This window comes from Macrobrachium rosenbergii, chromosome 59, assembly GCF_040412425.1.
Source record: "Macrobrachium rosenbergii isolate ZJJX-2024 chromosome 59, ASM4041242v1, whole genome shotgun sequence".
Classification (NCBI taxonomy): domain Eukaryota; kingdom Metazoa; phylum Arthropoda; class Malacostraca; order Decapoda; family Palaemonidae; genus Macrobrachium; species Macrobrachium rosenbergii.
Genome location: NC_089799.1, coordinates 18,225,130 through 18,253,059, shown reverse-complemented (window position 1 = coordinate 18,253,059; position 27,930 = coordinate 18,225,130). Strand labels below are relative to the sequence as shown.

The following is a 27,930-nucleotide window of genomic DNA, read 5'->3' as shown; positions in this document are numbered from 1 at the left end:
AGACTGGGGCATGGAAGATCTGAGGAATAGTTGGAATGGTTGTCTGTACCTGGGTAGAGAGCGCACAGTTGGTTCACCTGTTGGCAGCTCCTAGAGTTTTTGAAATTCTTCAGCCCCTCAGTGGACTTCGCTATATATAACTACCAGGAAAGTATGACAAAATTTATTTTATTATGAAAATAACATTTCCTTATCCAGCTAGTTTAAGGGGTAGGTGAAGTTGGTTTATTAAGAGAGGAACAAATTCCAAAGATGTTCAATTTGTTTCTGACCCTCCACCAAAGGTGTCAATACTGTGTACATTAGTGTAACCAGACCACTGAGCTGATTAACAGCTCTCCTTGGGCTGGTTGAAGGATTAACTTATTTGATATTGGCTAAGAACCAGTTGTCTACCTAGCAACGGGACTTACAGCTTATACCTGTGAATCCGAACCACATTATATAGAAATGAATTTCCATCACCAGAAATACCTTTCTCTAAGACTTCATTGGGCATGGAAGATCTGAGCTCAGCAGAGTGCTAGCCGAGAACTATATCAACCTGTCCAACGAGGAACTGTGGTTGATGGTTGAAGTCCAGTTGTTGGCGGCAGCTTTGATTTTGAAATTCATACCTTCCTGGTTGTTGTTTTCGTTGCAATTAGTGAGATACTGTATTCTTTTCTGGTAGCCTTGCACCATGTAGTATTTAGTTAGTGATAAGTTGTCTTTATTGAAACCGTATCATTAGATTACGTCTTTTTTTCCTGATATGGACTTGTTTTTTTATTTTTCGCAGTGTCTGACTCTAGCGCTTCTAGCTTTAGGTATTGAAGCAAAGGCTGCAATACATGCCTAACAAGAATCATATGACTCACGCACGATGTGTATAGAATGTAGGGGGTGGCAGGCATGCTTTTTTGATTTGAGATGTTCAGAAAGTGCTGATTGGGACATAGAAAAGTGGAAGACTTTAGTTTCTCACTTAAAGAAACTTGCTAGGGACAAGAAAAGGAAAGCGACTGTTAGGGAAAATAGTAAGTGATTAGCTAGTCAGGATTCATCTGCTGCTAAGTCTGATTCTAATGATAATTTCAATGAACCCAATTTCAACCCCTCTAACTATTTCCGAACCCAACCCCATGGTCAGCCTCGAGTCGAAAATCCACGAGATTTGAGTTGATAGTGGAGTCTATCACACAGTTAGCATCTTCAGTGAAACTGCTTATGGATAAGAAAGGTGATTCAGAGTGCCCTGTAGTGCCCAGTGCTAGTGAAGTGTTGTTGGAGGAGATGGCTGCTCTTTTCCCCCCAATTCTCCTAGGCCAAGGTCTTTGGCATACTCCCCAAAATCTGGGAGGAGTCAAACTGGTAACCTAAGGGAGGTTGGTGGGGTCTGCCCTTGGGCCGGTGCCCCCTCGATTCAGCCTGTTGATGTATCCCAGGCTGCAACCAAGGGCCGTTGGAAAGGTCTCTTGGTGGATGTTCATTGTATGTCATCTAGTTCTGAGGAGTTAAGTCCCAGGCATCAGTGGCGCTTCGCGGACAAGTCAAGCCCCACGAAAAGTGTGCAGTGGAAGTATCAAACTCCTCGCCGGTGCCCTCTAAGAAGAGTAAAGATCCCGAGCTCCCCTCGTGTTGTCACTAGGACGGCTTGGAGCTTTTTTCCTAGAGTAACCTCTCGACGGAAGATATCCTTTTGGCACCAGAACGTCAAGTTTCCCGAATGCGCTCTTCATCTTCTAGAAGAACGTCTTCTAAGGAATGTCGTCAAGCACCCAGCAGTGTCAGAACTTCCTTCGGAAGTTGAATGCCCAGTAGCTTCAAGGCTCCAGATAGTGCCCAAGCTCCCAGCGGCTCCCTTACGTGAGGTAGTGCCCGAGCTCCCATAGAAGATGTGCACCCATCAGCTCCCAAACTCCCAAGTGTTCTGTCATGTTCTTTGGTGCCTGAATCCTTGTAGCTACTGACCTCCCAGTGGTTTCAGAGCACCCATCAGCGTCTGCATGTCAGCTTTCGCAATGTACTTCTTCATTCATCGCTCCTGCCTCTTCTACATTGATTTCATTCATCGCTCCTGCTTCTTCTACATTGATTGGAGTTTCGTGTCTTCCTCACCCAGAGTCATCAACTGCACAGGTGCCTCTTAGTACTCAGACTCCTCCTTCTGGTATTCCGGCTCCTACAGTTGTCCTGGACCCTATTCAGAGTAAGCTAGATAGCATTTTGAGTTTGCTCAAGAAGGCTCCTCCTCCTTCCCAGACTCCAGCTGATTTGTCATTATTTCCTGTATCTTCTGACAAGGAAGAGGTAGAGGAACAGGACAGCTTATGCCTCCTTCCTCCTTGGAGACCTTCCTGCTTAGCTTCTTTTCTCCAGCAACGCCTTCCTCTCCTGCCTCGGCTTTTTTAATGGAGTCTTAGACATCCGATGCCTCAAAGTTACGTAAACTGGTACTCTCCTCTTCAGCGAAAAAGGCGCTGAGCGAAGTAGAAGGTTAGTTATCAGAGAAGAGGGACCAAGGTAAAGCTCCCTTAAATTTTCCTCCTTCCAGGCTTTTTTGAGTGAGTTACTGCTTATATGCCATAGGAGAAGCTCCTTCCCTTGGGGTTTCTGCCTCCTCCCAGGGGGACTTATTTGGGTTGATAGATTCGGCCCGGAGATCTGCTGCCACTTCAGCGAAAGTCATGTTTTCTGCTTCGGAGCTAGCTCATCTGTTAAAGAGTCTTTTTAAAGTATTTCAAGTGATGAGCTCTCTAGACTGGGCTGTAGGTGCTCTGGCTCGGAAGGTTAGAGATTGTACAGTATTGCCACAGGATTCCTCTAATGACTGGCTAGGAATTCTTTCATATATTGATAGATGAATTGGAAATAGTTCTCAGTAGCTAGCTGGCCTTTATACTATGGGCATTTTAAAGAAAAGAGAACTGTGGTGTTCATTTACATCTAAGGGAGTGACCCCTTCACAAAGATCAGCGCTCCTTTTCTCTCCCTTGGATCGGCTGCTCCTTTTTCCTCAAGCTACTGTCCTGGGTATAGCTTCCAATCTTCAGAAGAAGAGTACCCAAGATCTTTCCCAATCATCGAGACACCCTAAGGAAATACCGACTTTTTCTTCCAGATCCACGACACCACTGCAGATGCATCCCTTTTGGAACGGCAGACCCAGACCATACGCTAGACCAAGGTCTAATATAAGTTTTATGCAACTCGCCATTAAAAAGTCTGCCTCTAGATCTTCATCCAGGAGGTGAGGACAAAGTCATCTGTACTCAAGTAGGAGCAAGGCTAAGGCTACTTCTCTTTTTGGAGCATTGATAGAATAGAAGAAGAGAGCAGAACTTGGTTACTTTCTGTCCTGAAGGAAGGCCACACCATACCCTTCATGGAGAAGCCTCCTTTAGTCAACACGCGTGTCGCATGGACAGCTCACCGCCAGGCTCAAAGAGGTTTGCAGCCCTCTTGCAGGAAGTCACATCTCTCATCAAAAAAGAAGCCATATAGATGGTAGAGGACATTTATTCTCCTGGGTTCCACAACTGGTTGTTTGTAGTCCCCAAGTCATCAGGAGGCTGGAGACCTGTATTAGATGACAGCGCCCTGAATTTCTTTGTACAAAAGATAAAATTCAAAATGGAAACAAATCAAACAGTTCTGGCATCCATTCGCCAGGGAGAATGGATGGCGTCCATAGACATGCAGGACACATACTCAAGCATACCAATCAATCCAGACGCGAGGAGGTACCTCAGCTTTGTTTTTGATGGCAAGGTGCTCCAGTTTCGGGCCCTGTGTTTCGGCCTTTTGACATCCCCCAGGTTTTCACCAGAGTGCTGGCTCCTCTTGCAAAGTGGTTTCATCCGATGGGAATCAGGATATCCCTTTAGCTTGATGATTGGCTACTGCGTTCCCAGTCGAGAGACCAATTTACGGGGTACCTTCAGAGAACCCTTCTCCAAGCTGACTCCTTCTCAGGAGATTCATTATTTAGGAATGAAGATAAACTCTCGGGATTTTCAGGCTTTTCCAGTTCCGAAGAGAGTAGAAACTTGCCTGAAAACAGTAAACGAGATCTTGACTCTAGACGATTGATCAGCCAACAGGTGGATGAGTCTTCTGGGCACCTTATCACCCATGGAATAGTTCGTCTCTCTGGGCAGACTCCACCTAAGAGTCAGCTGGAACAGGAAAAGTCTCCTGGATATGTTCGTATTTCCAGTGATGTCGAAAATAAAGGAAGACCTGTGCTGGTGGAGTTGTGAAAGAAGACTGATGGAAGGAGTCTCTCCTCCCTCTGAGCCCCAACCTAGAATTCTTCTCAGATGCATTGGATCTGGATTGGGGAGCTCTTCTAGGGGGCAATGAAGTCTCAGGAATTTGGTCTCAGGAACAGAGATCCTGGCATATAAATGTAAAAGAACTAAGCGTGATACACTTGGGCCTGCAATTCTTTGCCTCAGAGGTGTGCAACAAGACAGTGGCAATCCATTCAGACAGCACGATTACCCTGTCTTACATCAAGAAACAAGGGGAACTCGCTCCTTCTCTCTTTACGGTGCAGCGAGGGACCTCCTTCTCTGGTTGGACTAGAATGAGACTCAAGTACAGGCAGTCCCCAGTTATCGGCAGGGGTTCCGTTCCAACAGCGTGACGATAGGCGAAAATCGCTGATTAACTTGAAACCGGCGATTTTTGGTTATCGCAGCTTCTGTTAGGTAGGCTATGTATCGGCGCCAATACGCAATTATCAGCACTGATAAGTGGAAATCAGTGCCAAAAATCACCGATTTTCGTTACTAGACAAGCGCCGAAAAACTGGATTGCTGATAACCAAGCCCGCCGATAACCGGGGACTGCTTGTAGTTACCTGTTTCATTCAAGGGAGGTTCAATGTCCTAGTGGATGAATTAAGCCGCCAGAAACAAGTTCTCCCCACGGAGTGGACGTTAGACCCGTTGATAAGTCTAGATCTCTGGAAATTGTGGGGGAAACTGGTGTTAGACCTTTTTGTGATCTACGGGAACCATCGCCTCCCTCTGCACTGTTCACCAGCGCCAGACCCTCTGGCATGGTCGATGGATACCATGTTACAGGACTGGTTGAACAAAGAACTCTATGCCTTTCTTCTATTCAGCATGGCGAGACAAGTATTAAACAAATTTCGGTCACACCAAAATGTATCAATGATTTTGATAGCCCATTTTGGCCAGTGAAAGAGTGGTTTCCAGATCTGCTCGAACTTCTCTCAGACTTCCTGAGACTGTTGCCTCAAAAGCAGCAGCTACTCAGACAACCGCATTTCAGGCGTTTCATCAAAACCTGTATACTCTGGCCCTGACAGGTTACAAACTGTCAGGAGATTGCTGAGAAGGAAGGGCTTTTTAAGAGTGGCTTCGGACTCTATTGCTCAATGTGGAAGGCAGTCTTCAGGAAAGATCTACCAGGCAAAGTGGGCGATCTTCAGGACATGGTGTAGAAGACACAATGTTTCCTCTACTAAGACCTCTGTAGCAGAAACAGCAGATTTTCTACTATATTTAAGAACTACTAAAGGTCTCTCCACTTCAACTATTAAGGGATACAGGATCTTGTTAAGTTCTGTCTTCTGGCAAAGAGGAATGGATTTGGTGGACCTCATCAAATCCTTTTAGGCCTATTCAGTCAAACGGAAGGAAATGATTTTAGTCTCCTGGAGCTTGGAGATAGTTCTCAGATGGCTATCCAGTCCCCATTTTCAGCCCATGCAGTCTATCTCTCTTAGGGACCTTACCAGAAAGACTCTTCCTGGTCACTTTAGCTACAGCAAAAAGGGCCAGTGAGATACATGCTTTTGATAAAAAAGTCTGCTTTTCCGTAGGTAATGCAGTGTGCTCCTTTTCCCTGGCATTCTTGGCAGAGAACGAGACACCATCGAAACCATGGCCCCGTTCTTTTAAAATTAAGAGCTTCTCTGACATACTGGGTCCAGCTGAAGAGGAGAGGACTCTCTGTCCTGTGAGGGCCCTTAAGCGTTACCTTCACAGAACAAAGGCAGTTTGTGGAACTTCGGGCAGTCTTTGGTGTACAGTAAAATATCCCTCGCTCCCTCTGTCTAAGAATGCCCTGCATTCTTCCTCAGAGATCTTTATATCTGAAGCGCACTCCATGGTTGGAGAAGAGCTTTTTCCCTCATGTAAAGTGAAAGCTCATGCAATAAGGTCAGTCACTACAGTACTTCGTTAGTGTTCAAAGGTCAGTCACTACAGTACTTCGTTAGTGTTCAAAGGTCAGTCACTACAGTACTTCGTTAGTGTTCAAAGGTCAGTCACTACAGTACTTCGTTAGTGTTCAAAGGTCAGTCACTACAGTACTTCGTTAGTGTTCAAACGAAATTTATCCCTCGTTTCTATCTTGCAGTTGACTTTTTGGAAGTGTAAGTGGGTGTTTGCTTCACATTATTTACATGATATAGAAACAGTTTATAATGAGTGGAGTACCTTGGGTCCTTTTTACGTGGCGGTTGTGGTGTTGGGTGGGGAAACTTAGGAGACAGTATTCCTTCCTATAACTGTATCTCTTCGCCTTGCATAGGGTGTTGAGTTCTAGGGGAGCCTCGGAGTACTGTGTACTTGGAGTACCCTCCAGTCCTTTTTAATAGTTGGGTATTGGTGTCTTTTTATATTGTTTGGTGGTTTTGATGACTGTATATTTGTTCTGGTTATTTGTGTGGTACTGCGCCTGGGCAGGGGTAACTTGTATTCTTTGCTAGCCATCGGAATTGGTCCATCACTGCAAAGTACCCACTAAAGTAGTAGGCGCCCCAGGTTATACTGCCTTGCCTCTACACGATAAGATGAACGCCAACCAGAGGCAGTATCTACCCGCAGCAGCTCTCTTATTATGTAAGGGAACAACAAACATTGATTCAATATTAGCAAATTTTTCTATTCTCAAATTCATTACCTTTGTTAATGTTTTGGGGTAGATATGTCCATGCTTCCCACCTCCTGTCAGTGTGGGAATCAGCTATGTAATTATTGGCTAAGTTACTTATATAAAAATGACATTTTTATAATAAAATAGTTTTATATATACTTACCCAGTAATTATATTATCGGAGCCTTCCCTCCTCCCCTTGCATGGACATAAGGCCATAGACAAATTGAGCTCCTTGCTGAGTTGTTCCTCTCTTCCCCCCGAAAGTGGATGGGGCACATTACCTACCCCAAAACAAATTAGTGCAACCTGCGAATTTCAACATTTTAGCTGCCGAACAAGTGAAACTAATGGCTATGTAATTACTGGGTAAGTACTGTATATATAAAACTTTATTTTATGATAAAAATGTTGTGTTCCTTAGGGTAGTCTATTTAGTGGCACACTTTTTGCCCTTGCTATAAATAGGGATAAAGAGGAATATCTCTAAATAGGAAATATGATACAGTATATACTGTACTGGGTTTTATAGCATACATCAAAGCTTGTGAATCAGCATTTATTTTTATTGATGGATCCAATGCTGACACTGGGTATCGGATTTCTTTAGATGTAATTGCAAGTCCTCACATTCTAATTTAAAATTTTCAGTATATATAGGCTAATCATAGAAGTCACATGAAATATTCAGTGCTGAAAATATTGCAGGGGTTATTTTTGCATCAGTGCTGAGGAAGCAAGGTTTTATATTGTTGTCCCTAGCCATTCGAATATGAAAATGAAAAGACATATCACCAAGTTGAGGTTGCAGCAGCAAATTTTGTTTCACAAGGATGTGGTGTTCCTTATCTGAATTACTTGTCCTTCATTTCAAAATCAATTCAGAAATTGTTGCAGGGACAGTGGCACGGTGTAGGTTCCCAAAAATTACTTCAAATGTATGTCCTTGCGAATATGTTTCACTGTGAACTAGGCATAAAACTGTATTTCATTGAGTGCAAGGAATTTTCAACCCAAAATAGTGTCAACATTTTGTGCTATAATGAACTTCACTGATGCCCTGATAGACAAAAGAAATTTTGTCAGATTTCCTCATAACATCATTCATGGAAATTTCTGTGGCAACACATTTTCTGATATGGTGAAAAGATGAATTTTGATGCACTTGTCCTTTGTTAGCCTATGGTTTTCCAAAGTTTGTGATGCACTTGTCCTTTGTTAGCCTATGGTTTTCCAAAGGTTGCCTGATCATTGTCTCTTGAGAAACTTATGGAGATTCTTTGTTAATGTTTCTCATTGTAACTTCATTGACAGTTCATTAACAGAGTGACCAGTTCGTTTCAAATTCATTATAAGATTTATCAGTCTCTGGTGTAGTTTATTGGGCCCCTTTTACCCTTTTCCTGTTGAGAGTTGTTTCTTTCTGCTCCTATTCCTTTTAATCTGTGACCATAAAATCCCCTCCTAATGTACCCTTTCCTGTGGTGGTGATACTACTACTATTCATTGTTTTGCATCTTAAATTATGTAGCCTGTCTCTTTTCTCAAGAAGTGGTTTTTTAAGGCGATTAAGGACCTGAAAGCTGTTTGCTCCTGTTGGTTTTTGCCTCAGCAAGGTCAGGTACATTTTTTTTTGCAACACATCTGTTTCATTTGTACAAGAAGCTGTTGAATCTTACCTTTTGGCTGCTTTGATCATCCTCTGCCTTTGCTGATGCTATGATTTAACCCCACAAGGAAATTATAAGAGGTTAGATGTGTTTGTTGTGGTAACAAATGATAAATGCCAGAAAGTAAAGTTAAATTAGAGATGGCTAGTTTTTCTTGGCCAGAAACCCTGCCATGCAGCAACATTAACTGCTGAGGGGTCCTCCCCCTGTGGATGTAGTACTGTATCTGAATTTCACTTCTACAGGCTGGTGAGGTTTCTTCTTGTAGGGTCAAGGTTGTTTGTCTCTTCAGTACACATTTTTTTATGCATAGTGAACTTTTATGTTCATTAAGGACATAACTTATTTTACTGGCTAATCTTCCTTGCAGCACCTCAGGTTAGCACACAACTTCTTTGTAATGGAGAATAGGAATGGCTTGGTGTAGCAAATTTGATAAGGGTGGTCCTCTTGCAATGATAAGTCTTGCACAGTGCTAGTTGCTGCTTTAGATGCCTAGTCCACATAATGTAACCCTACCTTTTGGGTATCTAAGCAAAGATATATTACTGGTAAATTTGTATTTGTGGAACACCGGTATTTTTAACTTTGTGTATTGTCCTGCAAAGTATTTGATTTAGTATCAGCAGTTTTAAGAGGTACATTTTTTGGTATTCTGACTTCAGGTAACTCTTCCACAACAACTGAAGGCCCCACAACAACACCAAAGCCTGAAACAACAACAACTTTGGCACCGGACACCACAACAACAGCAGAACCGGAAACAACAACAACAATACAGCCTGACACAACAACAGAGGCTACAACAACGCCGGTGCCTGAGACGACAACAACACCACCAGTGCCTGAGACGACAACAACACCAACGCCTGAGACAACAACACAACCACCGGCGCCTGAGACGACAACAACACCACCAGTGCCTGAGACAACTACAGTAACACCAGAGCCCGAGACGACAACAGCAGCGCCAGTTCCTGAAACGACTACAGCAACTCCAGAGCCTCCAACAACAACAGGTGGGAACTCTGAGGTGTATGGGGTAACTTTTCAAGATTTTTTTGAAAGGCAAGGCATCACGTGCAGTAAGCAGTGTGGGTGCACTTTTCTCCGGTAGAGATTTTCATCTCAGTTGGTAGAGCAAAGCTCAATACTTTCAATAGTTTTTGTGCTGAACAATTCGGAAATCACGGATAGTTACACATCCCATTGCTTTATGAAAGAGGGGGTGGTGAAAGTTGGCTGTGATATGGCCCATGGCCCATTTGTAGAAGTAAGAATACAAACACTGCCCTACTTGCAAATGAGTTACATTCCAGATGGCCGTTTGTATTGTGATCCTGTTCGTTTGTATCTTTTAATGTATGTAAGTTGAAAGTTTGTAAGCAGGATAGTGTCTGTATATGTATTAAGTGGGGCAACTGTCCCCATTAGTCTGTGACGTCGATGTTGTTTCTGTTGGAGTACTGTACCACTATTGGGTGGTTTTAGGCAGTGTTTGTGTGGTGTGCCCCTACATATATAGTCATCTTTGTTGTCTTGTGGATACTGTATCTTGTGCCCCTACATAGTTATCTTTGTTTTCTTGTGGATACTATATCTATTTTCACTCGAATTTCTATGTATTGCTGCGTAACTTTCAATATCTTTTTATTTTGAAAGAAGAGGATGAAGTACAGGCTTTCATTTTACAGTAATGTAGCTGAGCTTTCAATTGGAATATATAATTCAGTGTTCCAACTTGGAAATAAAATAAACTACAGGCAAAGTAAAAGCTTTTGGGGAAACTCAGTTATTGGAATACATATTAAGTAAGCCCCAAATTGAAATTATATGTATTAGCTGTTTATTTTTTAATGTCTTTCTAGAAATGTGAAGAATATGTTTTTAGAAAAATTTAAACATACTAGCTTATATTTTTTGGCAATGTGAGCATCGTGTTAAGCTGACCTCTGTGGACAATTAAAGGGTTAACATTGTAAGGTAAGGGAGAGATAAAGAATGAAATTACTCTGCCTGTAGTATGGTGCAAAACTTTATGTGGTAATTAAATTATCAAACTTGTAAAACAGTACCAAATGATAAAACTCCACTAATATGCTGATGGAACACTCTCTCTCTCTCTCTCTCTCTCTCTCTCTCTCTCTCTCTCTCTCTCTCTCTCTCTCTCTCTCTCTCTCTCTCTCATTTATTTCATAATAATTTGAGGGTGATCATCAGGGTCTTTGCTCCTTGTCTCCCTCATAGGTTTTATAAAGAAAAAATTGGTTAGAGATGGAAGAGAAGGTTAGCTGGAGTGAATGTTAGAAACTTAACAAACTTGAAGTATGCAGATGATGCTGTTTTAGATGCTGTTTTAATCAGCAAAATGTGCAGGATATGCAAAGCTTGCTTGGTTGAGTGCATCATATACGTAGAGGGATGGGACTTTTGATGAATCTAAGGAAAACAGCAGTATTGAAGAAAGAGAAATTCAGAAAGGGATAAAATAACATTAGATGGAGCAAGGATTAATGATTGAGACAAATCAAACAATTGGCTAGTTGTACAAGATTAGAAGTCAGATATACCTGTAATGAAATTACAAGTGAAAGTAAGATTACAGTACAGGATACCTAAATCTTGTACAGTCAAAATATATACTATAAGAATAATACTAGGAGTTTGATGATTTAAGAAAAATTTGGTAAGAAGAATATAAGGAGTCAGATGGTAGGATAGAGTGAGATTGCACCAGACGAGTTATTGACGATGGAGTGACTTAGGTGTGACTTGGACTTTCCCTCTCCACCTTTGCTGGGAAAATACTATGTTATAAGGAAGACCCAGATGTATTTGGATGAGGTAAAAGCAAAGAAAAGATTTTGACCAGTGCAATTTTACCAAGGTCTTTTGCATTGCAAAAGGGTGCTCATGGTATTGGTTTGGCTTATTTGTTAATAGGCTGAAGTTGGTATACTGTACAAGATTTTACAGACAGTTGTGTGACCCATTAGTTTTCTTTGTCCTAGAATGGTTACGCTGCATTTATTTTGATGTTTATTAGACTTCTTGTTATGGTATTGAATGATGCTTTATTTTCTGTTATAAACTGCTGCTGAAAACTTTTAAATCATGAGAATTCCTTCTGAACATCAGGTAGGAATTTGCTTCATATCAGAAGTCATCCATACCGTAGGAGTGAACAGTTCGTTCCTTGTCAGATGTTTGTAATTGTCAGTGTTTGTATTTCACAGAATTGTTATCCGTAGAACATCCATTAGAGTCTCCAACTCTTCTGTCATCTGTCATAATTTCCTCGACAAACTCAATGTTGTTTGCCTTGATTGTTTTTGACTGGCTAGCCCTATGAGTGTTGAATAACAGCTCAAAACAATGCACTCAATCTCTTGGCCTTGGAATAGATAGGAGACTGGCCCTGGTGAATAAGGATTGTATAATTATGAATCTTGTGCAGCCTAGTCTTTTCAGCATCATGAATTCTCTGACAATGAAGTGTTTGATTGTAGCATGTACTCATTCCATCCTGATTTTTTCTTGTTTACCATAATTGTTTTAAGTATTATCACATGTGACGCAGATAATCCATTTTTATCAAGCATTTCTTTCTTGTCTGCTTGACAAAACTGATGCATTTTCCAGGTTTTTATTTTGATATTTGGACTGAACAGGTTGGTAGTATGTACATCAGCTTTTAAAATCATGCAAATTGATTCTTATTTATTTTTAACTTTCCAGAAGCTCCAACCACCACTACAGCACCCCCAACACCTTCTGGAAGACATTTTGATGCAGCCAGTTTCTTTGGTAAGCATTTGTTTGTTTGTACTGTATAAATTTAAATCCTGGAACATTATTTCCCTTTTAAGACTAACCATGGTTTGCAATGACACATTCTGTAGTATTCTCCCAAAAGGAAATTCGTTAATGTTTTCATAATTTTATGTTTTGATTTAATATTTGATGCACTTCAATATGATCGGAATTAAAAAGTTTGTCAATGAACTGAAGAGCCTACCTAGCAGATGTAAATTCCTGTAGCTAATAAATAAAAAGTTCTGGATAATGTCGCAAGTTGTTCTGTATACTCAGTTACTAGTGCTGTTATACAGTTTTTCTTTTTCTTAGTATAAATGCCCTTTCTTCTTGGAACTTGTACCTTTGTATAATTTTTAAAATTATCCAAGAGTCTTTCATAATGGAATGCTATTTCTTTTTTGTTTAGGTGGCATGGTTCTAGCTATTGCAATAGTAGCTGTTGCTTATGCAGCTTGGCACTTCTACAAGTCCCGAAATGGCCGCAGCTATCACACACTGTAAGTAGAGTGAAGCTTGCCTTGCGATGCTGCCTGTTTGCCAGCCGTCCTTCACTGTTTTATGATCACAATTTTCTCGCACAACTGTGATAGTCCAAATTGGATCTACGACTCATGGGATGTTATCTCGGCGAGGCTTCACAATGACTGTGGTAGAATTATGTGATGTATAGATAGTTATTGATGGATCTTTGGGTAGAGCAGTGTGTTTTATCTTGTTGCAGTGCTCTTTTTATTTCATGGGTTAGTGGCCAATATGGGCATGATATAGCTTTTTTCATGATCCAAGATATAGAAGAAATTCCTGTCCTTTGTAGCTTTGAAGTACTGTAGAAGGAAATTGAATCTTCACTAGTTTTGAAATAGTGTACTTGGCAAAGCTGGTTCGTTAGGTCTTTTTTCAGTTTTCTTGTTTAGAGATTTCTTTAAGATACTTAATTAGAGGTCTGGTTAAACAAATCATGTTTTCTTGTTTAGAGATTTCTTTGAGATACTTAATCAGAGGTCTGGTTAAACAAATCATTTATAACTAACTAACTATGATGCTTAACAAAGAGCAGTTCAAAATCTATTTTGGAGATTCCCAAAACCCTAACTAACTGGTTAAATAATTATACCTGTATATTCTTATTACATGTACAAGGCTTTCAATAGTAGTAAAAGGATTTCAGAATTGGCTACTTTTTCCTTTTAAGTTACATTAGGTTGCTTTACAATTTTATGAATTTTAAGCAGTTTTGAGGGGATGGCCTAGGGAATTCCAGTAAGCTTAAAGTAGCTGTTGAGCTGTCAGTAACTTTGTTTTTAGATTATAATTTCAAAATTAATAAGAATTGTTAGCCTTGTATCTATCAACTTTTCTGAATTTTCTTTGTTCCTGCAGATCTCATTTTATGAAAAATCTCATTTTATGAAAAATCTAAGTGTCCATTTATGATTCTCCATTCCTGGTTTGTGGAATAAGGTAGCTTTCAACGTAAATTGTGTGCTCTTTGCCTTTGCAATTTCACATTTTCACTAGTGGTTATATTTCTTTGAAAAAGGATGTCATTAACCTGTCTTTGATCTAGCATGTTTCAAGTTAGTGAAATCCCATACTTCTTCCTTAATTGAGCCATCACTTTGATTGAATTATAATATGACTGTGAAACTATGATTTGTGGCTTGGCTTTCCTAAGAGGCTCACAGTTTTTTCTTTGCACACCAGGACTGTTAAAGTCATTGTCGTAAGTTCGTTGATGTATCCTTGGGGAACTTTAATGTTTGATTAGGTGAATACAGGTGGTATTTTTGTTGAAATTTGGCTTGCCATACTTATGTGGCTCATTCTTCGTAATAAGAATATCAATAGAAAGTTGAGTTTTTGCCAGATCACTTAAATTTTTTAGAAAAAATTAGTTGCTCAGTGAAGTTTTCACTATTTTTTGTAGTTACAAAATACATATTGGTTTTCTATTCCTTTTATTTTTTGTTTATAGAAAACAAGTGCCTCAGAACTTGTTTTGTATAGAGTTTGTGCAAGATTGTTAAGTAGTATATTTTTATTAATGAAGTTTCTTTAATAAAATGCTTCACTGTTTATGACTCTAGTAAATAAAGAAAAGGAACGAAAGTTGGAGAAATAGAATTCTTGGATAATTTTAAGAATTGAAATTACATGTTACGGACAATACCATCCTTGCAGGAGGCAGTGCATAATGTGCCATATGCAGGATAAAGGTCATTTGCAGAATTGGTTTGCTACATTGTTAGTTAAAATATTGGGCAAATTTTTTTTTTTACATATTTTGATAGTTTTTATCATGACATAAATTACATTAGCTAGTTTTTGTCGTGACTCATAAATTACATTAGCTGGAAGACAGGATTCCCTTTAGTGTGTAGTGCCTACAACAGTTTATTCTGATAGGTCTTGCTAAAGGTTCCTTTAGTCCCTTGTAATACTTTATAATGTTACCAGTAATTTTTATCCATTCACTTGACTCCTCCTTGATGAACGAGTGCCTTCAAAAATGAATTTGTTTGAATTTTTTAAAAATAGATTGTTCATAGTGAATTACTGTAGATATACTTAGTTTTAGTTAGGTCTGGGACTCGATTGAATTGAAGTAACAATTTGTTTACTGAGGTGAAAGTTTTAATGTCAATTTAACCTTCAAAAGGTCAAGTGTTAATCAAGGTGGCTATCCAAGGGCAGTTATGTGATATAGGACCAAAGTAGTTTCTGTCATCAGTAATATGACAAGGCCTCATAACATAGATCCATAGGCAAAGACATGTGGTTATAACATTTGCGTTATGGAATGGGGAAATAAAACTGGAAATAGCAATGAAGATTACATTATGAGTCAAATTAGTAATATGTAATAAAAAGTATAGGATTAAAGAGATAATGGATATTGAGTCTCAAAAGTAACTATATATGTATATCCATTGCTAAATACGATACTGTAAATAAATAAAGATTTGTATGGTTGCTGCCTTCCTTGGAGCAGTAGGTGTTTTTTGGGCTTCATCTTTGGAATTGAACCTTGGTTTTGCAGCAAGGAAAACTGGTGTTTAGTTCTGGAGAAGAGGATCTTTGAGAAATGGCTACTGCATCCAAGGATTAGGTAATGTTTCATAAATGGCTGCAGCTACTTTTGCGAGATTCCATATAATTTTTGTCATTAGTTTTATACTTTTAACTCTTGGAGATATAGAAAGCATTAGATAAAGGAAGCCGGAATTAAGCATTCTGAAGCAATGGAGATGAAAATTAAAAAAGCAGGATGTAGTTACAGTTATGACAAACTAAATCATATTCTTGCAAATGAGCTCCAGATTTTGCCAACCCAAAGTTTAGTGTTTCCTTGGGGATTTGTGCAATGATGGAATTATTTGTATCATCATGTAAAAAGCACAAGACCATCAGTTTTACCCACATCGTCAGTAAATGAAGAAGGCAGATTAGAATTAGCACAAAAGAAGTCCCAATTTGATCATGTAAAATTAATGAGAACAATGTTAGTTTTATATAATGTTCTTAGTTAGCAGCAAAACTAATGTAAGTGATTCAACTCAATAATTAGAGGGCAGTTGTAATTAGATGGGTTTTAATGCCTACATGTAAATTTAGGATTTAGTTTCTCATTTCATACCAAAGCCAGAAAGCAGAATAGCTTACTGGAGCTTTGTAAGGTATGAATTGCGACAGAAATATGAAGTTTCAAGTGACAGGATACGCCATCAAAACTAAAAATCATTAAAAACTAAAAATCACTAAAAGTCTGAAAAATCTGAGTACAAGAGATACATGATGTTGTTAATTTGGTTGTAATGTTAAAATTCATTGGATTCCCCCTTAATTTGGTTATGTAGGAAAAAAGAAATTTATGGGATGCTGGCAGGACCGGGGGCTCTTGTCACTGCAGGCTGTCAAAACTGCATTGAATTCTATTGTTAGAGTGGAGGTTTTAGATTTCTATTTGTTGAGAAATCAAGAGGCTTGTGTTCTCCTATAAAAAAAGCTATTCCTTTAAATGGCAAACTTTGTGGGCTAAGGAATCTGATATCAAAAGAAGTTAGATGGGGTTTATGATACTTTCTTCATTCTAAAAGGAATGTGCCACTGATGTCTTTCTGTCTTGTCTATGTATCAGTCACTTGTAGTCCTATGGATGTCAGGTGACCCATTCCTCAAAAGTTCCTTGTGCAATTGAGCATTATCATGAAACTTTTATTTAGGAGTTTGCGACAGTAGAACATTGTTTATTGAATGTTGACTCAGCCAAGAGTGAATGACAGTTTATGAAGTCATGCATCTTGAAGACTGTTAGAATCTCTGTTTTCAGTGTAGCTAGTTAATAGTTTTTAATTATAATTTATTAGATCTTTACAATAGCTGTTTTAGTGTTGAGAATTTTAACTTGTTGGTCTGGAAAAGTGATAATACAATAACAATATGTAATAATGATAATGTAACCAGGAGGCTATATTTTTGTTCCATGGGGGTAATTCTGACTTGAAAGGAGCAATGCCTTCGAGGGATAGAGCATCTTTGCAGCTCATAATTGTAGGTAACTTTTTTTTTGTTTTACATTTGCACAAGAATAATTGTAAGGAAAGCACAAAAGAATCTGTACAAAAAGAATCTGTACAGTACTCAAGAGAAGCGATATGATAGATCTGAAGCAGGACTAGTTATATTAAAGATTTTAGTATATCACTTGTAAAATGTTCTATTTACAGAAAGATTTATTTAGGATAATGAAGGTTTTGGTGAGGCAATCATTGAGGTATACCTGTTGGAAAGTAAGCTTGTTCACAAATACCTGTTAAGTAACCACCTAATCAAGATTCAGTATTGTCATATTGACAACAGTGGCTCTGGAAATTAGCCCTTGGTAAACTTTGGTGATCATCTTGATGCTGATTTTGCTGTTGTACCAAGCTGTTGTCTTATCCATGTTGCTTATTAGATTGTGTAATGAACTGAAATGTACAGTAGATTACGCACCAATCTTTGTAAGATGAAGTTGCATTAACATTTAATGTGATATAGTACCCTAACCTTAAAAAACTAATCAAATACAGTATGTAGATTAGTAGTAACCTCAATTTGCCATGCCTTAATCAGATTCAAGTGCTGTATTTTGCATCAGCCTGTGATACATACTGTCTGTGATGATTTCCTATTATTAATGCAAGCCCAAACTTACAATTGTACATAGATATAAAGTGAAGAGGAAGATAAAATCAATGGAAGTGTACACTTATTGGTGGTATGACAATATTGATCAAGATTACCAGTTTCACCTGAGGGTAATCATACTTTTCTTCTTGTATTGATCTTTTGTTTTATTTTTTGCTTAGAGTAGGTCCTCAAAATCTAGGACAGATTTAGTTTTGGAACTTGTTTTTGTAACAGAATCTGAAAAGAATCAGACTCAAGTATCCAGTAAATTGCTATGCTAGTAAAATTTTTAATTCATAGTATGAGAACAGGATTGACTAGGGGTCACAAAATCAACCAAACTTTACAGTTGTTTAGGATTGTTAATGCAGTTAAAGTCAATGTAAAAGTTACAAGTTTCTTGTGGAATCATCGCAAGAAAACTATATTGCAGATGACCCAGAATTACTGGATTTTTTTTTTTTTTTTTTTTTTTTTACAAAAGACATCCTTTAATAGCCATTCTTTGACAAGTACAGTATCAGGAACTACTCAAAAAAAAAGCTTGTTTATATTTCCTTCCCATATTTTAATAGTAATGATGTATTACTCAACCCTGTTGCATTTCTTGACTAAATTGGGAAAATATTTCTATTACTTTTTTTGATGACTAGTTCCCAAAGTTGGATAGAGATCATTTTAAAAGAAAGTCAGGAAAACTTGCATATTATTGAAAAGTTTGTAAAGGAACCTATTATTGAAACGTTAGAAATGTAATTTTAACTTCATGTAGGAGAGATTTTGAAACTGATATTCTCTATATCCATTAAATTTGTTGTGATTTCTTCCATTTATTATGTAAGTTCCATTATTTGAACTTACCAAGGTGTATATAATATAGGTGAACACTAGAGGGGTAAAAGGTGCAAAGGATTTTTCTTTAATATTGGTAAATTTTTTAAGAGTTTTGTATTTTTTTTTTCAATATATCTCATGGGTAGTGGTAACTGATTCAGTTTGGAGTTGGTCTATCTTGTACAATGCTTGAACAGTATTTGTATAAATGTATATGTTGGAAATGAATTTCTGTATTAATACTGTTAATGAACTGTTATGAGAAATATTGAATATTCTAAAGTGTAGTACAGTATTTTCCTTTGTAATATGCATTTATATTTGCAAAAATATAATTTGAAGAGATTGTCCCCTTTTTTATTTCTTTTACATTCTTGTTTTGTTTAAGATTTAGTTTTACTTTTTCTTTGAATAAACCCCTATGCAGTCTTTCATTTTGGCTGCCTTTACGTCTTTGTTTCCCCATTGGCATGGTGACTTTTCTTGTAGCCAGCACAATATTTTTCATCAGATTTGGTGCATAAATAGTTCCAGTTGGATTAAATGTCTGTGACAGTTTAATTTTCGTAGTATATCCTTGTTGAACGCTTGGTGGCTTTCATCAAACTGAAAATAGTTATTTATAGGCCTACTTAATATTTTAGACATACAAGGAAGTATTTTGACAGGTTGTTTACACCAGTAGTTTGTTACTCTTGCTGAAGTGAACTACATTACTGTATTTAGCAATCTAGTTCGAAATATTTTTCTTGCTTTCATATGAAGTGTTTTCACACTTTTCATTAAGATTAGTTTTTTTATACTGAATAAATTCTAGGTTACCACAGGAGGAGTTCCACTTTGCTAGATAAAAATAAAGTCTCAAATCTCTATATGGCGTAGGGGTTGCTTTTGCTGCACCTGAAAGCCTGCTCAGATGATAATACTGAAAACCCTCCAAATGCAAAGATTTAGTCTAGATTTAAGTGATTCTTATACAAGTGCCATTGATGCTGGTGTATTCTTACAACCAGAAAGTTTCCCAGGTATTTATATTAGGTAAAGAAGGTCCTAAAGCTTGTTTCTGATTTGGTGAGAGAAGGGCTAAGTAGTCAAATGAAAGTTCTGGATCTTAGAATCATGCCCTAAATATTCATGATTTTTTAGTGTCCGGTCTAGGCTGCAGGACCTGAGAAGGCTAAGAAATAACTTGGCGGTTTGTTTAATGAAAACTGCTTAGTGTTCACCTTTCTTGATCTGATGAAAATGTATAATGCCCAAGTGACATAACTATTCATTCAGTCCCCCAAAATTTCTGTAAGGCACTGTGGTTGGGTTGTCAGACATGACTCTGACCTTCCTGTTGTTTACATGCAGAATGGAGGCTGACAGGACTGGAAAGTCAAAGTCTCTGCCCAGCTTCAGAAAGATATATGGCAAGTCTCTTTTGACCATAAATTTTCTGATATCTGGAAGATCAGAAGGTGAACTTCTCTCCATCTTATAAGCATGTCTTTGACAAGAAGAACTTCGAAACTGGAATACCAGAATTACTACTGCCCTTAGGGTTTGTACTCAATAATCCTAAATGTTGACATGGTTTTGACCACTGCTTAGATCATTGGTGCTGGCACAACTACTGTCCTTGGTACTGAAGTGGCCTGAAGTTAAAAGTACTGGAGTGGTTCAGAAATTTTGTACCAAGTGGCTTGGATCCTTATAATTTAAGGTATCAAAGTTGATACCTTAAATTATAATGGCTTAGAACCTTGGTATTGCAGTGGCCCGGTTTGGAGTTGTAGCATCTATAGAAGTGGTATGATCTGCCTTGAAGAGTGGTTGCTTTTCAAAGCAGGACATATTTCCTTTTGTGGATTAGCTTTGTGGTGAGGGTTTCCTCACCCAAACCAGTGAACGGTTGAAAATCATTCATCTGGTTACTTGTGGATCTGTCACTGATTTCACCAAAGGAAACAGAGTGGCTCCAGTTGTGGGTCACATCTTAAAAATCTGCTGGAGTTTAAGTGTCATTTCATATTCCTTAATGGTAACAAGTGGCTCTGGAAAGCAAAAATTGCTTTAAAAACATTGGTAATCAATGGAGTAATCAGATATTGAGTTAATGATGAAGCACTGGAGGTAAATTGTCTGTAGAGTGCCACACCTAAAAACAATGATAGAGAACGTCTCAAGATATTTGCACTGTCGCTGAGCAGATGGGAATGACGCCAAGGAGTCCAAGCAGAAGAAATGTGATATTGTTTAATAGGAACATGCCTTCTGAAATGCTTCCTCTTCACTTGGTCAGTGAAAGAGTGCATGCGTGCACTCAGATAGCATGAAAATGAGTTGTATATAATGGCATACTACTCAATAGCCTAATGAAAATATTGATAAGTTGCTTTGTCTTGACAATTATTGAACTAAGGACATAATGTAATGAATAGCTGAAAAATATGAGGATGTACAATGTGAGGAAGTACAATAAATAATGAAATCTATTTAATGAAAGACCCAAACTGCTGAAATTTAATTCACATGAGAAGAATTGTATTAAAAGTTTCGATGGTGTTGAAATTTTTATATTTTATAATCAAATTTACTAGATTATGTTTGAAATAAGGTTAAAATAGTTATCTTAATTTTCTGCGAGAGCACAGCAATAAATTAGAATAGCTAATGCCATGTAGAAAATGAGTACAGTACCACCATCAATTTTCATTCAAAAAAAGTTTTACTTCTGATATGTTTCTCAATTATTTTATAAGTAACATATTGACTTGCCATAGGTAAAACAATCGACAGACATTAGTTGCTAACAGATACCCCAGAATTGCATATATCCATTAAAGAGAGATATTACTTCATTAGAAAAATGTGTTATTATTTTAAGGTAATACTCCACTTTTAAAGTATAAAGGTAAAATATTTCAAAATTTTCACCTTTCAGTTAGGTTTGGCAAAAAATTCCAAGCTTAGCTCATATTAACCTCTCTCTCTCTCTCTCTCTCTCTCTCTCTCTCTCTCTCTCTCTCTCTCTCTCTCTCTCTCTCTCTCTCATATGTTGGGCTACATTTATTATTTCCTGAACAATTGTACTTGCTTGAATAGATGAGACTGGTTGTTATTTCCTGAAACATTTTATTTAGTAAAAAAGAGAAGACTAGAAATGCTTTTTATTTAGGACTAAGGCTGTTATTTTTCAGTTTTTCGCTGGAAAGTTGTGATCGCATATTAGCAGTAGCTAAAGTACTAACCCGTTTGCTATTGCCAGGTAGTTTTTTATAATGAGAATTGGGGTGAAATAGCATTTCTCAAATTTAATGAATCTGATGTTCTGTTTCTTGAGTGCTGTTATGATTTAAGATATTGCTGATTCATCATGGGTGTAACAAAATTTTGTTAGCTCCTCAAGACTAAAAGGTCCTAGTACCTTAGGCACTTGATTCTAACTTGCTATTCCCTGTAAGTGTATTGTTACTAATTTTTTATGCAACCATTGAAACTAACTTTCCCCTATTAACCTTTGTGGAGCTAATTTCTGTGTATAGAACTTTGCACTGATTGGAATGGAAGAGTAAAGAACTACATAAACTAAAGCCAAGTAAAGTGCTTCCAGGCAATGAGGATAGAATATAAAAGATGAATGATGTAAGAGGGTAATACCTAAATGACTAATCTGGTTTTCAGCTAACTTTGATGATTGCATAGCTTGCCTTATGTTATTTAAAGTGTATGTAAGCTGGTTCAAATGCCATGTAGGCAGCACTCTATGAAAAATTAAGTTATGTTTGCTATACTATTGAGTTTACTTTTTATTTTAATTCCAAAGATGAAAATATTGCCTTCTAACTTAACTTTTCTACAGTGCATGTGAATATACACAAATTGAAATAATTTATATATAAATACAAACTACCTGTTTTACATATATACTACCCAGAATAGTGCAGTGTATGCATCAATAGAAGAAAGGAGCCTTAAAATTTCTCATATAGTTATTATTCCTCATTAGAGGGGCCCCTCCTTACTTATGCCACGGCTCCGTTGGCAGTCTCAGCAAGCTCATGAAGCTTTTGGTAGGAAATAACGCAGAGAGACAGAGAGGACAGCATTCGCAGTAAAATTGTGATTTAAAATTTCTGTAATGGGAAGGTGTCCAGCTCATCAGTATTCATCATGTCTGATTATAAATCAAGAAAGTTGTTAATGAGAACCAAAAAATAAGAGCATAACAGGGCATATGTACCACTGCTGTCTTTAGGGTAGGATTGGGGCTAGGCCATAGAACTGTCAGATTCAATTTCTGGTACAAATCCAGTGCTCAGAAATGGATTTTCATTATACTCTAATGCCTTTAGCTTTGCCTTAGCTACAATTCATTAGTGCCCAATGTCTGGCATTTTTTAGGATATATTTAAACACCTGGCTTTGGTGACTGTTGCCAGTTGTTTTGTCTTAAATGCGTTTTGACATTTTATTTAGATACCACAAGTTTTATTTGGGAACATACTGTCTCCTTAGATTTTGCTGATTTTACCATGCTCCCTTAACCAGCAATGTTAATTTTCTGTTTATTATGTTGATGTATGAAATGCCAAACTATGAGAATGCATTTTTTTGTTAAATGTGAATCTTTTATAAATTCAGTACTGTAGAAGTCAGTGCAACTGTATTACGGTACAGAACTTTAAATCTGAAGCATTGTTCCTTGATGACTTTAAGGTGCTTTTTTATTGCACATATTTATGTAAAACTTTTGCAGCTTTCGTATATATTTTAAGAATTTATAACATGAAGAAAAGAATCTGTCAAAATATAGAAGAATTTTTTACTGTTTCCTTTTTGTGATAACATCAGTTGAAATTTGACCCAGAGAGTTCAGGAGGCCTATTGCTGCATAAGGTGTTTGTGCCTTTGTTCAGTTCTTTGTAAATGCATTTTACTGTGTCACTTTCATTACTGGAACAGAATTTTGTAGTGGGAGAGTGGAAACTTCTATTATCTCTAGTTTCTAGGTTGGTTGGATGAAAACTAGTTTTTCTCATGCATAATGATTTGTTGTAATTTTTCAGTTGACGAAGAATTTCTAGCATTCTCATTACAGTACTCCTTTCAAGTAACTCTGTGTTATACAGTATATAGCCTCCTAATGTGAAAAAATATGTCATGTCCTCATAACCATATCTCCTGTACGAATTTTGTTTCCTGTCTGACTAGTAATGTATTCCAAAGAGGATAATAATTTAATAGATCAAACAGTTCTATAGTTTGGAACAAGTGCATAGGCATTACTTCAATTTCACATTTTTAAAATATATTTCATCAGAACTTAGTCATCAGGGGGTCAGAGATTATATTGTTGAAAGTTCTCAGAAACTGTGCTTATTGATGACTAGTGTACTCTGATAACTTTAGCTTTGGTCATAGACAAATTCCTTTAATGCTCAAATTCTCATACAACAAATTAAAGTGGTATGTTTGTTTTGTCTAATTCGATGTATGTGCAATTGTCTGCACTTCCACTGTAGAAGGCTGTTACAGTATACCTTTCCACTGTTATGTGGTGAAGAGTACCCCCATAATTGAGGAGAAGTTTGTTTGTACATTTCACATGAAACAAACATGCAGTTTTATGTCAGATATCTGTGTAAGGAATTTTAATACTGTATGCATTTATACACACTTGAAGTAAAGAAACTGGAAAATGTAAATCCATGATCACCAAATATTTTAATGTAGTATACATGTAATTGAAGCTGTATTAGCATAAGTATTTGGTGGTCAATGTTTTATATTTTTCTGTAGTTTTATTTCTTCAAGAGGACTTGGATGACCAGGAAATCACTGAGAAAGGTGACAGAAGAAGAGTTAGACCTGATAGGAGTTCAGGCAGAAAAAGCATGGGACTCATTACATTTAGGGAAGTAGAGGGAAATATATATATTTATGTGGCACATTGTACATCATGTTTCAAGCACTATTCAGCACAGTTAGACAACTGTATGTTAGCTACGTATGAAGAGATTTACTTAGTTTAAGCAAGTCATTGCCACCTTAATAATCTTAGTTAATATTGTATGGGACATCACTCCTCGACCACTTCATTTGTTTTATATTGAATATACCTCCCAGAGATACCATCCTGGAAGAAAAGTCTGTAGCATGATGCTCTTATGTGTGTGTTTCCTGTAGCATTTTTCTTTTTGTGCTCAATTTAGACCTAATCATATAGTGACTTTCTAGCCTTGGAGAACTTTGTTTTCTAGAATTTTTATTTCAGTGATCAGGGTTACTATTAAGTATTTTTACTAAGCTTTATACCCATGTACAACTTTGTAGTCTGTCTCTGTAATGTGTACTGTGACTTGATCAGCAGACATTTCTGTACTTGAAATTACTTTAATGATAATGTGGTATGTGCTGAAGCAAACTTATATAGTATGTGAAGCAAAGAATTGCGTATAGAATGAAGGAAATAGTTATCTTAGGAACATTTATTTTAGCATTTCTAAATGCAGTTTTTTTATGACATTAGTTAATGTCTACTGGGACACATTGTACCTGTAACTAATGTGCTATCAAGTGTGAAATAGAACTAATTGACCCTGCTTCCCTGAAAATTATGGTTTCTGTACAAGGCATTCTTGTTCATGACATTTATAAAAAAAAAAGTTCAGTTTTGATACTACCCTCCCATAATTGAAACCTAATGCTTTCCTCAAGCATTGCCCTTTAATTTGCCACTGTATTACATTTCTGAGAAAGCCCTGTATCGTATGATGAAAGACCTCCATGGTGTTATGGAGAGATATATCAACATCCAGTAGAGTTTTCCGTGATACAGGTTAAGTGTTTACATAGTGATAAAATAAATTATTGTTATCTGTACACTGACAAAAACACTGACACTGCGTTTAGAGTTAGTTAAACAAATTTTAGGGTTAGCTTCATAAACCAAAGCCGTAACTGTTTCACTGTACACTTTGTTGTTTTATCTTAACAGACAAGTGTTAAGAGAGTTGGTCTTTAAGAGAATCCATTTTTTAACAAGAATAACATATTTTAGGAATTTCAGAAAGGTAGTGTCGGTGTTTCTAGCAGTGTTACCTATTTTATAAGATGCTGTGTTAGCATCAAAGTGCACAGATGCTGATGTTTGTTAAGTTCTTAAGATAAGCCCACAATATCTTAAGAAGTGATTATCATGATTTTTCATGAAACATTTATTGCAACAAACAAGATCAGTAACTTAAATGTTACCGTACAGTAAACCCTGTAAAATGAACTGTAATAGTTAACATATTGATAAGAAAAAGAGCTAGAACTTTTGGTTCTATACAAGTTACAGACTTGTTTAGGCTACACTTAAGCCTACATAAATACGTATGGCAGTCCAAAATACCTGCTAGAACTGACAAAGCATTGGTTAGTAATGGGTAGACTTTCCTCACTGAGGGAGTTCAGCATAATCCCTTGACTCAGTTTAGCTAGACAATGGACGAGTATTTAATCTCATAGTAAATTTCAAGCTCATTTTTTTTATATATCTTTTTATCTCATGTTGATCTTCAGTCAGATGACAGATGGAAAACTAAAAACTTAAATTGCCTCCTCCTGGAAGAAGGAATTGGTTTGTAATTCTAGTTATTTAAAAAATTTGAAATAGGTTTGTATCTCTAAAAACCTTTTTTTTTTTTTTTCATCTAACCACTCCAACTGGTGCACATGTCTTCAGTTACAAAGCCAGGGAGTGAGAGTGTTTGGTAAATAAAACAGGGATTTCTTTGGCTGGGTTGAGTCCCATGAATCACTAACCACTGCTTCACTGGTTAAGTAGTTGTTTTACCACAAAGCTGTTAACTTTCTTCAAGTGAGCCATTGGTTCTGGAAACATTTTGAGGTTTAGAGAGGCCAATCACATACCCAGGATAACATAGGGTAAAAGAATTATGAGTAAGTCATCAGCCAAAAATATTTTCCCAAAAGAACATATCCTACATTATTTTGCATATACACAACCTTAGGAAATATTCTTCCTCACTGTCAGTGAGGAAAGCACACTTTTGTTCATCTCCCTTCATTCTTGACAAGAATTTCCTTTGTTTTGATGTTTTAAACACCATTTTCCGAATAATCATTACAGCATAGCTTTAGTGTGTGACCTAGTACAGGACTATATAATTTTAGGAATTATGGGGATTTTCATTTGTTGTTGAATCCATTTCCTCAGGTGCTGGGTTTAATCTTTGAGACCTACTTTTGTTTTAGGTTTCTTTGGTAGTGCCCAGCTCTTTTCATAATTCTTTCATGCATAAGTTTTGTTTTAAGTAACTTTGCAAGCCAGTGTCATAGTTGATAGTGCCTTATCTTGATTTTGGAGGACTCTGCACATCACATTTACTTCATATTTAGTGGATGTTATTTGTTTTCATTAGTTTTCCATGACAGGCTAAAGTCTTTAGAAATGATTCTGTAGAACAGATTTCCTCCCATTAAGTCTTCCTTAAAAAGGTATAATCCATTCTTTCCCTGTGCTACAGTAGATGGTTGAAAGTGATGTCAGGTTAGGTTCAGACTTTCAGAAATTGATGTCAGGTTAGGTTCAGACTTTTAAAGACAGATTTTTATATAAGCTACTTACCAAGTAATTACATAGCTATTAGTTTCTATTAACCGGCAGCTAGAATTTTGAAATTCGTGGCTGCGCTACTTTTGTTTTGGCTAGGCGAATGACCCCGCCCACTTTCGGGGTAAAAGAGGAACCAGCTTAGCAAACGAGCTCAATATGCTTTTGCCGGTTGATGGCTGTGGTTACAGTGATTGGCAGCAGCAGTTTTTTGAAGTTTCTCTTCTCTGTTGATCTTGGATCATTGGTAAGTGTTCACTTTATGGTAGCCTTTTCAGCACAATTAGTTAGTGTCAGGTTTTCTCTGAAGACTAGTATGGATTTTCTTCGACTCGACTTGTCAGCATGTCCGACTCGGGCTCTCAAAATGTTAGGTATTGCAGTAAAGGCTGTAATGCGAGACTGACTAAAGCCTGTTATGACCCTCATACTCTATGTACTTCTTGCAGGGGTCAAACATGTTCCCCTGATTTGACCTGTAATGAGTGTGTCTCTTGGGACTCTAAAATGTGGAAGACCTTAAATAGTCATTTGACAGAATTAGACACGGATAAAAAGAGAAAAGCAGTGGCTAGAGATAGTAGTAAGAAGACTAGCTAGCCAGGTGTCGGCAAAATCTTCGTCTGATAATTCTAATTCTTTATCCTTTGTTCCACCTGATCCCATGTCTCAATCTGTACTAATTACTCACCCTGGCTCCCTTACTCCCAATCCCAACCTCATTACCAGCCTTGAATCGAGAATTAACCTTAAGTTTGGGTTACTCGTTGACATGATGGAGAAGATTGGTGCTTCTGTTAAAGTCTTATTGGACAAAGTGAATGTGAAAGGTGATAGTGAAGTGTTAGTGGAGGAGGTGTCTGTCTGTCCCGCCAATTCTCCTAGGCCAAGGTCCCTGGCAAACTCCCCTAAACCTGGGAGGAGCCCAAA

The 27,930-nt window shown here is 37.5% G+C and overlaps 1 protein-coding gene across 1 annotated transcript in view; it reads left to right on the top strand.

The window, feature by feature from the left end:
• The window catches only part of LOC136837578 (integumentary mucin A.1-like), an 85,686-nt gene that overhangs the window by 30,627 nt on the left and 27,129 nt on the right, over nucleotides 1-27,930 (top strand). Inside the window, exons 4-6 of the mRNA XM_067102454.1 lie at nucleotides 9,233-9,586; nucleotides 12,306-12,374; nucleotides 12,793-12,883. Of these exons, the coding sequence (XP_066958555.1) occupies nucleotides 9,233-9,586; nucleotides 12,306-12,374; nucleotides 12,793-12,883 (514 nt within the window). The remainder of the gene's footprint in view (nucleotides 1-9,232; nucleotides 9,587-12,305; nucleotides 12,375-12,792; nucleotides 12,884-27,930) is intronic.